We start from the raw sequence: 13067 nt of genomic DNA on the forward strand, positions 1-13067 counted from the left end.
GTCGTATCAGTTTTCCTACCAGAGGCCATGGAGGGAACACGTAAAATAGGATACCTCTGGACCAATGTAGAACCAGAGCACCTACGCCTTCTGTTCCATGCTCTCTTCTGCGACTGAAGCACCTGTGCGCCTTTGACATTCTTCCACGACACCATCGCCCAGGCGACATAGAGCCAGCGGCTCCCCCGACAGCTCCTACTCCCCAGTTGCTGCCAACTGAGAAAATCTGCTTGCACATTGTCCACTCCAGCAATGTAAGACGCCGTGGCATCGCTAGATGCTGCCCCACCCAGAGAAACAATTCCTGAGCTTCCTGGGCTACCACGTGACTCCTGGTTCCCCCTTATTGGTTGATATAAGCCACCGTGGTCGTGTTGTCCGACAAGATGCGCACTGAGTGGCCACTCAGCAGAGGCAGAAACGTAAGTAATGTGCACTGCCCTCCCCTCATCTCTAAACAACTGATAGACCAGGACTTCTCTTCCTTGGACCATTGTCCCTGGGCAGACTGATCCTGGCATACTGCCCCCCAGCTGGAGAGACTGGCATCGGTGGTAACTACAACTCACTCTGAAACTTTCAAGTCTACTCCACGCCTTAGATGCTCCTGACTAAGCCACCATGAAAGACTGGACCTGGCAGGTTCTTCGAACAACAGTGGAAGGTGAAACTGTTCCAACAAAGGATCCCAACATGAAAGGAGGGACCGCTGCAGAGGCCTCATTATGTCCAAAGGCCCAAGGAACCAGCTCCAACGTCAAGGCCATAGAGCCCAACACTTGAAGGAAATCCCAGACCCTGGGTACCACTGCATTCAACAACCTGCGTACCTGCTTCTGCAGCTTGAGAATACTACCCTCCGTAAGGAAAACCTTTCCTATCCTGGTGTTGAAACGCACTCCTAAGAACTCCAGAACCTGAGAAGGGGTGAGATAACTCTTCGCCAAATTCATCGCCCAGCCCACAGACCTCAACTGCTGTAAGACCTGAGCCACCGCTTGAGCACCAATGGCTTCCGAATTTGCCAAATGAGGTAGTCCTCCAGATATGGATGAACCAATATGCCCTTCTTCCTCAACATCACTGCCACAACCACCATTACACTGGTAAATGTTTGTGGTGCCATTGCCAACTGAACAGAAGGGCACAAAACTGAAAATGTTTCCCCAAGGACCATGAAGTGCAGAAACTGCTGGTGATCTGGGCGGATTGGAATGTGTAGATACACCTCGGTCAAGTCTAGAGAAGCCAGGAACTCTCCCTTGCGCACTGCTGCAATCACCGAATGCAGATTCCATTTGAAACGAAGAACCCTGAAAGCCCCCATTCACCTTTTTTAAATGCAAAACTGGAAGAAAGGACCCTTCCTTCTTTGGCACCACGAAATAAATGGAATACCTTCCCATCCTTTGCTCCTCCATATGAATGGGAACTACAGCTCCTAGTTCTTCTAACTGTTCCACGGTTTCTTGGACCACCTTTCTCTTGCTGCAAGGAGCACAAGGGAAAACCATAAACAAGTCCCACAACAGACGAGAGAATTCTAATGCGTAGACATCTATTATCATGCTGAGTACCCACCGGTCTGTTGTGATTTTGGTCCACTCCTCGTAAAACAGAGTCAGATGCCCTCCAATAAGAGAATGAGAGGAATGGGCTGGCATCGCTTCATTGGGAGGACTTTGCTCCGCCAGAGTCCTGGACGAGGCCTTCTCTGTCTGGTTTTCTACTCCTTCGAAAGGGCTATTCCAGGATTGCTGCCTCCCAGTGCCCTGCCTCTGAGCGCCTGCCGAGGGCCTACTCAGACGAAACTGTCTATTTGATCGAAACTAGGAATGCCTAGCAAAGGAGCCTTTGTTTCCTTTTGGCTTATCTTCTGGAGCCTATGCCCTTTGATCTCCCCGAGATGCTTCACGAGCTCTTCTAAGTCTTCTCCAAACAGAAGCTTCCCCTTGAATGGTAAGGCTCCCAACAGAGACTTAGACCAAACATCCACCGACCAGTTCCGCAACCAAAGGAGCCTCCTGGCCAACACCACAGACATCACAATTCTCGAAAACGTTCTGATGAGGTCATACAGGGCATCTGCAACATAAGCCACTGCCACCTCCAGACAGTCCGCCTGCTTAGTCTCAGATGGAGATAGCATTCTAGTAGCCTGTAATTGCTGAACCCAGCGTAAACTTGCACTTTGCATGAAACTACTGCACACAGCAACACGAATGTCAAGCACAGACACTCAAATATCTTCTTGAGATGTATTTCCAACATCCTGTCCTGCATATTCTTCAGTGCCGCTGAATCAACCACAGGGATGGTGGTCTTCTTAGTGACTACAGCCACAGATGCGTCCACCTTAGGGAGCGCCAACAGCTTGAGCATGTCCTCAGGTAATGGATACAACTTCACCATTGCCCAGCCCACTTTCAGGCCCATCTCTAGAGTGTCCCACTCCCTGACTACAAGCTATTTCATAGTCTTGTGAAAGGGGAATGCTTTTACTGGGTCCTTCAGGCCATCCATGACTGGGGTCCACTCCCTCTTCGTCTGACTCCTCCTGAAGAACTTCGATCCCCAGTTCCTCGAGAACACGAGGGATTTAGGGACACAGCTCTTCTTTCCAAAAAAGATGCACCACTTTTGGGTCGACCCTTCGGCAACCGATACCTGGTTCAAATCTCCATTGGGATCCGGACCATCTGGGCTATTATCCGGTACAGCTGGATCTGGAAAGGCAGTAACCTGTGAAGTTCCGTCCCCTGAATTGTTGGAATCAACATCCAGACTGCCCGGAGCGGACCTCATCCCGAGGACCCTGGGTGCCTTACGTGCAACTGGACTCATGGAACTTCCAGGTCTTTTACCAAGTCGCAGACCACAGGGCCTCTGAGCCCAGTCCTAGTGCCTCCCAGCCGCCTTCCGCGCCAAATATGCCTCATGCATAAGGACGATGAACTCTGACAAAAACGGAGCGGGAACCACCAGTCCATCTCCAGGAGGATCCCCCTCGCCATCAGAACCGGGCTCCCTCTGATTAGCAGAACCCTGCCCGATCAGAGACAACAGGGGGGAGAGGAAGATCCTCACACCCCCGAAACAGCCCTGAAAAGCCTTCATCTCCAGACAACATGGCTGCCTTTCGGGAGAGGGGTAGCCAACTTCAAAGGCACTCCCGTGACTGACCTCTGCTTAGGCTGCTGCTCCAGTGCAGCATCTACTGGCCCCGACCCATCCTCTCCACCAGAGAAGCAACAGGAACACAGCCCAGCACGGGACAACCACGTGCAAGCATTGTCACATGAGTGGCATGAACTGCGGCGCACCATGAGAACAAGTAATGCTGCACCGACTGCAAAAAGGCCCTCTTTTTTTTTTTCCACTCCAGACTGCAGGGATTGCACCTCTACCATCTGCTGGAGACAGAGAAATACGGAGGGACTGCAGGTGGCACTCCAAGTTATATGCCAGTGCAACTTTCTCTGTCTCCATCTGCTGGAAGAGAGGCATAATCCCAGGAGTCTGGACTGATCTGGGTATGAACAGGGACTGAGTATTTTTACTGAGGTCATGCGTGCTGTTAAAAAATAAAATTATTAATAATAATAATAAAACAGCAATATCCTTTTGTTATACAAAATAAAACATCAATGTTCCTTGCTTGGAGCTATAGCTTTGGATGTAACTTAGCAGAGCTGGCTGCTTTAAAATTAACCCTATACTTTGCCACAGAGACCCCGCGAGACTTTGGACAAGTCACTATACTTCCCCCATGTTTCAGTCCACCCTGCTGTAGGAGGATTTTAAAAGTAAATACTTGGTTGTAAGACAAGACAAAGTTAATAGCACATGCGATGCCACATGCACTAATGACCCTTGTGTGCATGCATCTTCAACAGTGTGCAAAGAAACATGTATCCCATGTGCACCAAAAATAGAGATCTTCAGAGCAGCTGGTTTAGGACTACTTACTGATAAAGGAAGGAGAAATTGATCAAGAGAAACAAACATCATCAAAACGATGCGTCACCCCAACAGACCCACCCCAACACTCAGATCACTCATGCAAGAGACCTCGGAGTAATCCTTGACAACCGTCTAAACCTAAAGAAACAACACAACCAAAGATTGTTTTTATAAACTACAAGTTTTGAAAAGGCTCAAACCCCTCCTTCATTTCCATGATTTTAGGACAGTCCTTCAAACCATGCTCTTTGCCAAAATAGACTACTGCAACGCTCTCCTCCTTGGACTCCCTATCTCCACCACCACGCCGCGGCTAGAATCTTGACTAACGCCAACCACGGAGAACATATCACACCCATCCTCCGGATCTTACACTGACTTCCAGTAAATTACAGAATCCTACACAAGTCCCTCACCATAATACACAAAACCATCCACAAACAACTACAGCTCGACCTTGAAATCCCATTCAGACTCCACACCTCTACTAGACCCATCAGAGAAGCGTACAAAGGAACTCTGCAAGCCCCCCCCAACCAAAGCCACACGCCATACAGCGACTAAAGACCGGGCATTCTAACTGTCTCCATCTGCTGGTGGGGAGGCAAAATCCAGCTGTCCTGGACTGATCCGGGTACGTACAGGGAACAACCATCTACTAAGTATTTTTAAAACGTTTTAATTTTTAATTTTACTTTGTTAACTGTCTTCCTCTGTTTCCGGCTATCTTAGCCCCCAAGTTTATTCCACCTTGTTGACTGTAATTTTGCTTCTTGTTTAAATGGTTTGTTAAAGTTATAACCCCTTGTTCTTTGTAAACCGATGTGATATGGTAATGATCATGAATGTCGGTATAGAAAAGAGTTAAATAAATAAATAAATTCTAGGGATGTGCATTCATTACATCTGTTTCGGCAGGTACACGCATACTTCGCCAACATTCTAGTACACGCAAGAAAATGATGAGTATGCATGTATCCTACTAGTAATAACTACACGCATACTCTCCATTTCTCGCGTGTACTAGAAAAGTCAGTGAGGTGCGCGTGCACCCGCTGAAACAGATGTGACAAATGCACATCCCTATCAAATTCAGGACACACAGCTGGAGAAGATCATCTTGCCACTACCTGATGAACATCGAGATCATCCACTCTGACCACCATGCAGCTGGACCGCAGTTTGTTCCATGCCGGGTGTCGGCGCTGTGTAGGGTGGGCGGGGTCAGGGTGCCCACCAGGCTGGCCCTTCACAGGCGTAGAGAGTGTTTCTGAAAAAGAGAGAAAAAAAATGAACAACTTCAGCATTCCAGGTCAGCGTTGTCTTTTGGGATAAGAAGATGATGTTGGAGAAAAAGCCTGGAGAAGATCAAAAAGCTGGAAAAGAGGGAGGAGAACTCAAAACTGCTTGCATGCCCCATTTACGCACGCAAATGGGTGCACGCAAAGTTGCTACTGTATTTTATAACCTGTGTGAACACGATATGCGCAGGTTATAAAATACGAGTACATATGCATGTACAAATGCTCGTGCATATAAAAGCCATGAGCCAAACTTATGAAGATAAATGGAGAAATTACTTACCTGATAATTTCGTTTCCCTTCGTGTACACAGATTGTCTCCATCTGCTGGCCTTAGTCTGAGTCAGATTTCAAAGCTGATGTCACCCTACATACACCACTGCAGTGACCTCAGTTTTCTCTTCAAAAGCCATTGTGGACCCATTAGTGAAAAAACTTGATTAAAATATGATTAAAAACATAGGAGCTAGATGAGGAGTTAAAAATGCAGTGTTCCTGAGCTGTCCAGCCGTACATATGGAGGTCGTCCACATGCACCCCCAACTCGGAGGGGGGGGGGAGCAATCGGTGGTAAGCACCACCTGAGGTGGGGAAGTCTAAAAAGGGACCCCCTGCTCAAGGTTGGATAGATCCTCCCACCAGGACAGGGAGCCTCGGAGAGGCAGCATGACGAAGCATGCCTGCTGCCACTGTAACCGTAGAGTCCACTGCACCCTGCACATGCGGGCCAAAGGGGTGACATGGACAGACGCAGCCATGTAACCCAAAAAACAAAGCAGCAGACGAGCAGACACCAGTTGACGGCTGCGGACCAAGCACGCCAGCGACAATAGGGCAAGCGCTTGATTGCGGGGCAGAAACACCTTGGCCTGAACCGTGTCTAATCTGACCCCGATGAAGCCCAGGTGTGGCGACAGGCTGAGGTGGGACTTGGGGTAACTGATGACAAACCCCAGCGATTGTAGCACCCAGATGGTCAGATCTAAGGTGCAAAGCACCCCCTGCTGAATGTCGCTTTGAGTGGGAGGAGCCGGGAGCCGTGAGCCATAAAAACGCCGCAGCGGCGTTCAGGAGGAGTCGGAGACCAGCTGCTAGGTCCCCTTCTGGGACCGGACCAACAACCGCCCTTGCCGCTGTGAGTGGGAGGAGCCGGGAGCCGTGAGCCATAAAAACGCAGCGACAGCGGCGCTCCACCGCCGCCGGCGCGCCACCAAAGCCGTGCGCACCTAAGGGGTGCGCACGGCTTGGTCCGGCTTAGTCCGGATTACGACGGATCGAGGGGAAACTACAAGCCTGAGTCTCCAACTGAGAATCAATGGACAACAGGTACTAAGTAAAGCGTTTATCTTACTGTTTTTGTTTGGATTTTACAATGCCTGCTAAAAGAAAAGGGAAGGTAAGGGTGTTCCCCTCAGAACCCCTGCCTCCCCTATTGCAATTGGAGATAGACCGCTATATGACCCAGTTTAAAAAAGGAAATGCTGAGGATTCCTTGGAGGCCACTTGGTAGGAGAGCAAGCAGCCTCCCAGGAAGATGCCTGTTGGACTAGGTAGATGGCATTCACCTTTCGATTAACTGGAGGGACGGGCGTGAGGTGTTTCTGGATCCTGAGGAGAAGATCTCCAGAGTCCTCCGAACAGGATTCCGAGGTATCGTCCCCCCAGGGGGTATATGGGGTCTCTTCCTTGCTAAGGTCCCCAGGGGGCTGGCATGGAAGGTCCATGCCCAGGCCTCTTGGTTTGGGCACTGAGGGAATTGGGGGCATTGATGGCACAGAGAGCCCCGATGGCCCAGGGACAGGATCGGAAAACTCCAGCCGTGGGCCCGGTGGCCCTGAAAGTGCCGATGGCCGCAGCAAGTCTTTATCCTTGGAGGACCCAATAATGGGTATCCGGCACCAGTTGCGTTGGAAGGACACCTAAAAGAATGTTCAAACACTCTAGCAGGGGTGCCAAAAGAGACAGGGCGAGCTCCGGCACCAGCATGGGGACTGGTACTGGTGGTGGTTCGATACCCCGCAGAGCTTGGAGCACCGCCATCTGAACCCTGTGTTCCAACTCCTCCTGTAGGTCCAGTAAAATTAGGATGGAAGGAGGAGGAGGCTGCGTCACCAGAGCTTCCTCGGAGCCCCAAGGAGGCTTGATGCCCAGCACCATCATCGGTGGGAAACGCCTGGACTCCCCGAGTCTGATAGAGGATGATGCCTCTTCCTTACGGGGTTGCTTCAGTAGTGGCACAGCGGCTACTGATGCCGCACCGGTCCCAGGGCTGTGCTTCAATGGTGACCGGTGACGGTGCTTGTGGTGGTGCTCGGCCCGATCTTTCCTGGCCACCAAGGAAGCTGAAGATCTCAATGTCTTGGAGTGCGAAGACAATGGAGACGGCCTATTTCCGGCTCCAGACGGGCCTGGTGGGGGAGTATCTAACGGCTCCCCCTCTGCCTCTAGGTGTCGATGCATCAGACGCCAGAGAAGATGGATCAAATTTTTTGGGCCCAAAAAGCTTCTCCATCTTGTCCAGCCAAGCACGACGGCCTTTGGGGGTCATCTGATCACACAGATGGCACCTGCGGACATTGTGCGACACCCCCAGGCAGAAGATACAGACCTCATGCAGATCAGTAATAGACATGGTCCATGGGCACTATCGAAAACTGGACAATGCCATGAAAAACAGCCGGCGAACGGTCGATGGCTGGCAGCCACCGAGGAGCAACATGCCGTGAATCGACCGCAACAAAGGGAAAAACAAACACTTACCATGCTGCAGGATGAGGTACTGACCGGAGAAAGGGACCCGGCACAGAAAAGTCGAAAAACCACTGGGAACACTTTGAAGAAAAACTAAAGAGCAGAGCTCTAGAACCGCGAGGCAACTACTTCGAAGAGAAAAAAAAAAAGGAGAGACTGAAGAGGAACCCCCGTGTGGACGCGTGGAATAGAACATGCTGGGCATGCTCAGTGTGCCAGTCAAAGTTCTAGAAACTTTGACAAACATTTTTCATGTCGGGCTCCATCTGATGACATCACCCATCTGTGAGGACTACCATCCTGCTTGTCTTAGGAAAATATTAGCTAAGATTTGAAGCAATGAGAATGTTTAGTTAAAGTTCCTGGCAGATCAGCCATCCTTCCTACATCTTTCAAAGTTAAACTTGATGCAATAAAGGCAAACTAAAGGTAAAAATAAGAATGTAAATTAAGAGACAAGACAAATCCTGGCTACTGAGTGACTGAATGTAATTGTATTTCTCTTAACAGTTTTTCTTCAATACCTGGTCTCTTTCTCAGCGGGGATTCCCTCGCTGGGGGGGAATTTGAAGTAGATCCAGTCACTTCCAACAGCTTCTCCAATTTGTTCTGAAATTCATTCATCAACTCACTGGCCCAATGCGCCCGAGTCTCCATGGCCTGGCAGTGCTGCACCCAATGCTTACAGCTGTCTCCTGCAGCACATGGATGGCAGTGTCACTTGTTATCTGGCCAGTGATCCAAATACTGTTCCCTTGTTCTGCTAAACCTCTCTCCTGCCATCTGACCTATTACAATGCTAACAGAGAAACTGGAAGCAATAATGCCTTACCTGCAAACAAATAAGCGTGTATCTACTGTACGTACCGTGTACATGACTAACAGACTCTGCCACGACAGCTACTTACTAGGGGAACAGGCATGCTTCCTTAGGGTAGGGGAGATGGGTGTTAGCTCTCTTACCTATGAGTAGTTAGGAATACCTCAATGGGTTTTCTTTTTTTATTGGGCAAATTAAACTTTCATGGTAAACACATGTTATTTTCTGAGACTCCACCTGCTTGCTGATGTAAATGTAGCAAGTTGGTTCTGCTCACATGTTTAACCAGTGCGACATTTGTCGCTTGTGCGCACGTTCCAAGTTGTTAAAGGTGCACGGGGCCTATCTCACAGCAGTGCTATGCCTTCTTCACTCAGGTTCTGTGGCCCCTTGGTCTTTCCTCATTCCATCTCTAATCTCCAAATCCCTTTCTCCCCACCAGTGCTTATCTCTTTCATACCCTTATCCAAATAAAGACAGAGACTCCGGTACCTGCCCAGTGGAAAGGATAATAATCAAACGCCATCTTTCTAAAGGTTAACTGCATGGCCCCTCCAGTCACTCCATGCCGTGCAGCATCTGGAAGAGAAGGGGAAAAAAAAGAAAAAAAAAGAATCAACCATCAGCTGGAGGGCTATGTAAACAAAAAATCAGCAGAGCAAGGAAACCGTCCTACAGTCTTATGTGAAAGGGTGGCATTTAAATAAAGTAATGAATAAAATATATCCCTACAGCAGCACATCGCAGGTCTGCTCAGGAGATACCATACGCCTACTACAATCTGACACCAGCCCAAATCCTGGAGCATCATCAAGGAGTCTAAGTTTATAGAAAGGAAAACTGGTTCTTACCTGCTAATTTTCGTTCCTGAAGTACCACAGATCAGTGCAGACAAGTGGGTTTTGCGTCCCTACCAGCAGATGGAGACAGAACTAAAGGCTTTGAAGCACTGCTACATAACACAGTGCACCACCTGCAGACCCTCAGCATTGACCTGTACCCAAGTTAAACTACAGAGTAACTCCTCAGCAACCCCCAAAATGAGGGTGAATGCTAAACCCAAATGTTGGAGCCTCCCAAACAGAAAAACTATAAATCAACCCAAGGGGCTAACCAAAACCTGTCAAACGTCTTTAGCTCTGTACATATACATTCTGACCGTCCTTCCCAGCAGGCTTGCCAGAACACGGACTTGCCATAACGTCTTGAGAACATTAAAGGGCTGGGACTCTGGACTGATCTGTGGTACTTCAAGAACAAAAATTAGCAGGTAAGAACCAATTTTCCTTTCCTGTTTGTACCCCAGATCAGTCCAGACAAGTGGGATGTACCAAAGTACCCCTAACACTGGGTGGGCCCACGAAAAACCGCCTCGCAACATACTTTTGACAAAAGTCAACTCTCCTGAAGCCTGAACATCTAAATGGTAATGGCAAGATAAAATGGGAAGAGAGGCAGAAAAGACCTCCTGACTGTCATCTTATCCTCCGGCACCTTATTCCCTTTAGACTCTCCCAAAACCTTTATCAATTGTTTCAGGTTTTCCCCAAACAATATTCTTTCCTTTAAAGGGAAGATTACAGAGCTGAGACTTGGACCACATATCAGCTGATCAATTCCATAACCGCAGCTGACCATTACGACCATATTCCTGCCGAAGTCCAGCTCAAGTCAAAGCGCATCAGCATATATAATTCCGGCCTTCACCTGAGTTGCCTGGCTATTAACACCAGCGTCTGCTGAAGACTTCCTCTGAGACTTCTGGACAGCGTAAACAGGTCCTCTGCATCAGACTTCCACAAATTGCCAATCACAGGCTCAGTGCTGAGACTTCAAAACATCCTCTCCTGATGAATCTCTAACTTCCTTTAACACTGCCAAACCCGCAACAAGAATGGTCTTGTTAGTGACCGCTGAGACCGAAGCATCCACCTTCAGCAATACCAGCAGCTGCAGGATATCATCCATTAGGGGATACTACTTTGCTACAGCTCTAGCCACCCCAGGAACTCCCATTCCTGGTTCACCAGTCTCTTGATCCTTTTAGGGAGAGGAAAAGCTTTCGGTGGGCCCCGGAGTCCAACCAACACCAGATCCACCCCTTCATTGTCAGACTCCTCCTGATCCATCCTAATACCCAGTTCCTTCCAAACATGGGAAATAAGGGGCCTCAACTCCTCCTTATGGAACAGACGAACGACTCGTTGGTCATCTCTGTCCTTATTCCCATAATAAATCGACACCCACCGTGAGATCTGCTGGGTCATCCTGATCCACCCCTGGACCAACCCCAAGACCAGCTTCCGGGTCCATCCATGTCCGAATCATCAGTCGCCAGGCACCTAAGGATGGTCCAGGCCCAGCCGGTGAAAGAGGTTCCCTGATCCCCTGCCCAAGGAGCCTCCTCAGCCTCTTTGCAGCAGGACGAGACAGCTGATAGAAATGCCCTTTTATAGCCAGTGCTTTTCCTGGTTAAAAAGGCCTCATGAATAAGCAGGAAAAATTCTGAGGAAAACTCTACATCATCCTCTCCCCTGTGCGGCCCAGAGCTCGCATTTCCGCAACCCCCCCTCCTGCCCAACAGGATCGTCAGAGACAACGGGGGAGGGGAGTCCCTGGGCTCCCAAGAGTCTGTCACCTTCCACGCTGTAGCCCTTCTCCTGCCTGACAAGCTGTTTAGGCTCCCAGTGTGGCTCTACCACCAGCCTCATTCTCCCAGAGGGCCCCCTCCCCTCCAGAAACAAATTGTGGAATAGCGCCGCTGCATTCAGCTGCCCCCAAGCCAAGCTGCCAGCCCGACAAGCTTTCCCACATTTGGAAACTGCTGTCGGCGCCATCTTGTCTCCACACGGCTGGGCCTGCAGCAGAGGAACAGAAGCCACGTGATCGTGGCGAGTGGAAGAGGGAAACATGGCCCAAGGCAGCCTCCGGAACCCCGAGCAGCCCAAAGCCACAAAAGGAGGAGCTACACTGCTCCTTTCCCCAGTCCGGGCCTGCCCCAATGACCAAACCAAGAACAGCCCAAGCAGTTGCTGGTGAAAGAAAAATAAATAAATAAAACGAACACTTTTTTTTTTTAATTAAAAAAAAACAAAAAACCAGCAGCCACAGCAAATGAAGAAATTTAAGCAAAAAAGGGAATACTTCCTTGCTGCTGACAACACCTCTGGGAAGGAGCCGTCAGGAGATAAGAGGGAACCAGGACCCCTGGATCTGCTGCAGGCTAAAGCTTATCAGGGATTTACCAACCCCCTGCTCGCCCGGCTCAACCTGAGGGATGGCCCACAAAGGAACCTCAGGGAGAGTCTTCTAACTTCTCTTCTTCTGCCCCTTCTTTCTTTCTTCTTAACCGCAGGTCTGCACCTCTACCATCTGCTGGAGACAGAGAAATACTGAGGGACTGCAGGTGGCACTCTTGGCTATGTAGCAGTGCCTCATAGCTTTTAGTTCTCTGCCTCCATCTGCTGATAGGGATGCAAAACCCACTTGTCTGGACTGATCTAGGGTACGAACAGGAAAACGATTCTCATGAGTTAACACCCACAGACAACAATTCAATTAGCAATTTTGTCCAACATATAAAACATTTCCCAGCAACGTGCCCCCCTCTCATATTCAGAATCTTCTGAAACCTGTTCCAACCTACGTGCCACGCTGTGGGAAGTGAAATCACTTACACGTAAGAAGTCCGATGAAAGCTCCTTAAGTGGCCTGCATTGGAGGAACCCATGGAGGGCTGTCCAGAAAAAGCTTCTGAGCACAGGAAGGAAATCACATTTCTCCTGAACGAGCCACTCATCTGGCTAGGGATGCACCAAAAACACCAGCTCTCCAAAGCACTGCGTTCACTACACCCATCAACTTGGTTAACATCCACAATGCTGCTGTGAGCCCAAATAGGAGCACATGAAATAGCACATGCTCCTAGCACAGCGAACCGAAGGAACTCTGTGCTCCTGTCATATAGGACTACAGAGATCTGCTTCCGTGAGGTTGAGGGAAGCTATGTACTCCCCTTTGCGGGTGACTGCATTAACCGAGCACACGGTCTCCATTCAGAAATGTAAAACCCATGGAGCATTCACTCTCTGGAAAATCTAGAAATGGGCCAATAAGTACTCTCCTTCTTCAGAACCACAAAGTAGCTGGCATGCTGTACTTGTCCCCGTTGGAATTGTCACCTCCAGGTGCTTCCGCCAAGCCAACATGATTGAACTGCCTGTTGCTTGCC

The 13067-nt window shown here is 49.4% G+C and overlaps 1 protein-coding gene across 1 annotated transcript in view; it reads right to left on the minus strand.

Moving 5' to 3' along the window:
* Window positions 1-13067, minus strand: part of UHRF1BP1 (UHRF1 binding protein 1) — a 69269-nt gene that overhangs the window by 19759 nt on the left and 36443 nt on the right. Inside the window, 3 exon segments of the mRNA XM_029573584.1 lie at window positions 5094-5233; window positions 8541-8711; window positions 9329-9415. Coding sequence (XP_029429444.1) covers window positions 5094-5233; window positions 8541-8711; window positions 9329-9415 — 398 coding nt within the window.

Source organism: Rhinatrema bivittatum, chromosome 12 (genome assembly GCF_901001135.1).
Source record: "Rhinatrema bivittatum chromosome 12, aRhiBiv1.1, whole genome shotgun sequence".
Classification (NCBI taxonomy): Eukaryota; Metazoa; Chordata; class Amphibia; order Gymnophiona; family Rhinatrematidae; genus Rhinatrema; species Rhinatrema bivittatum.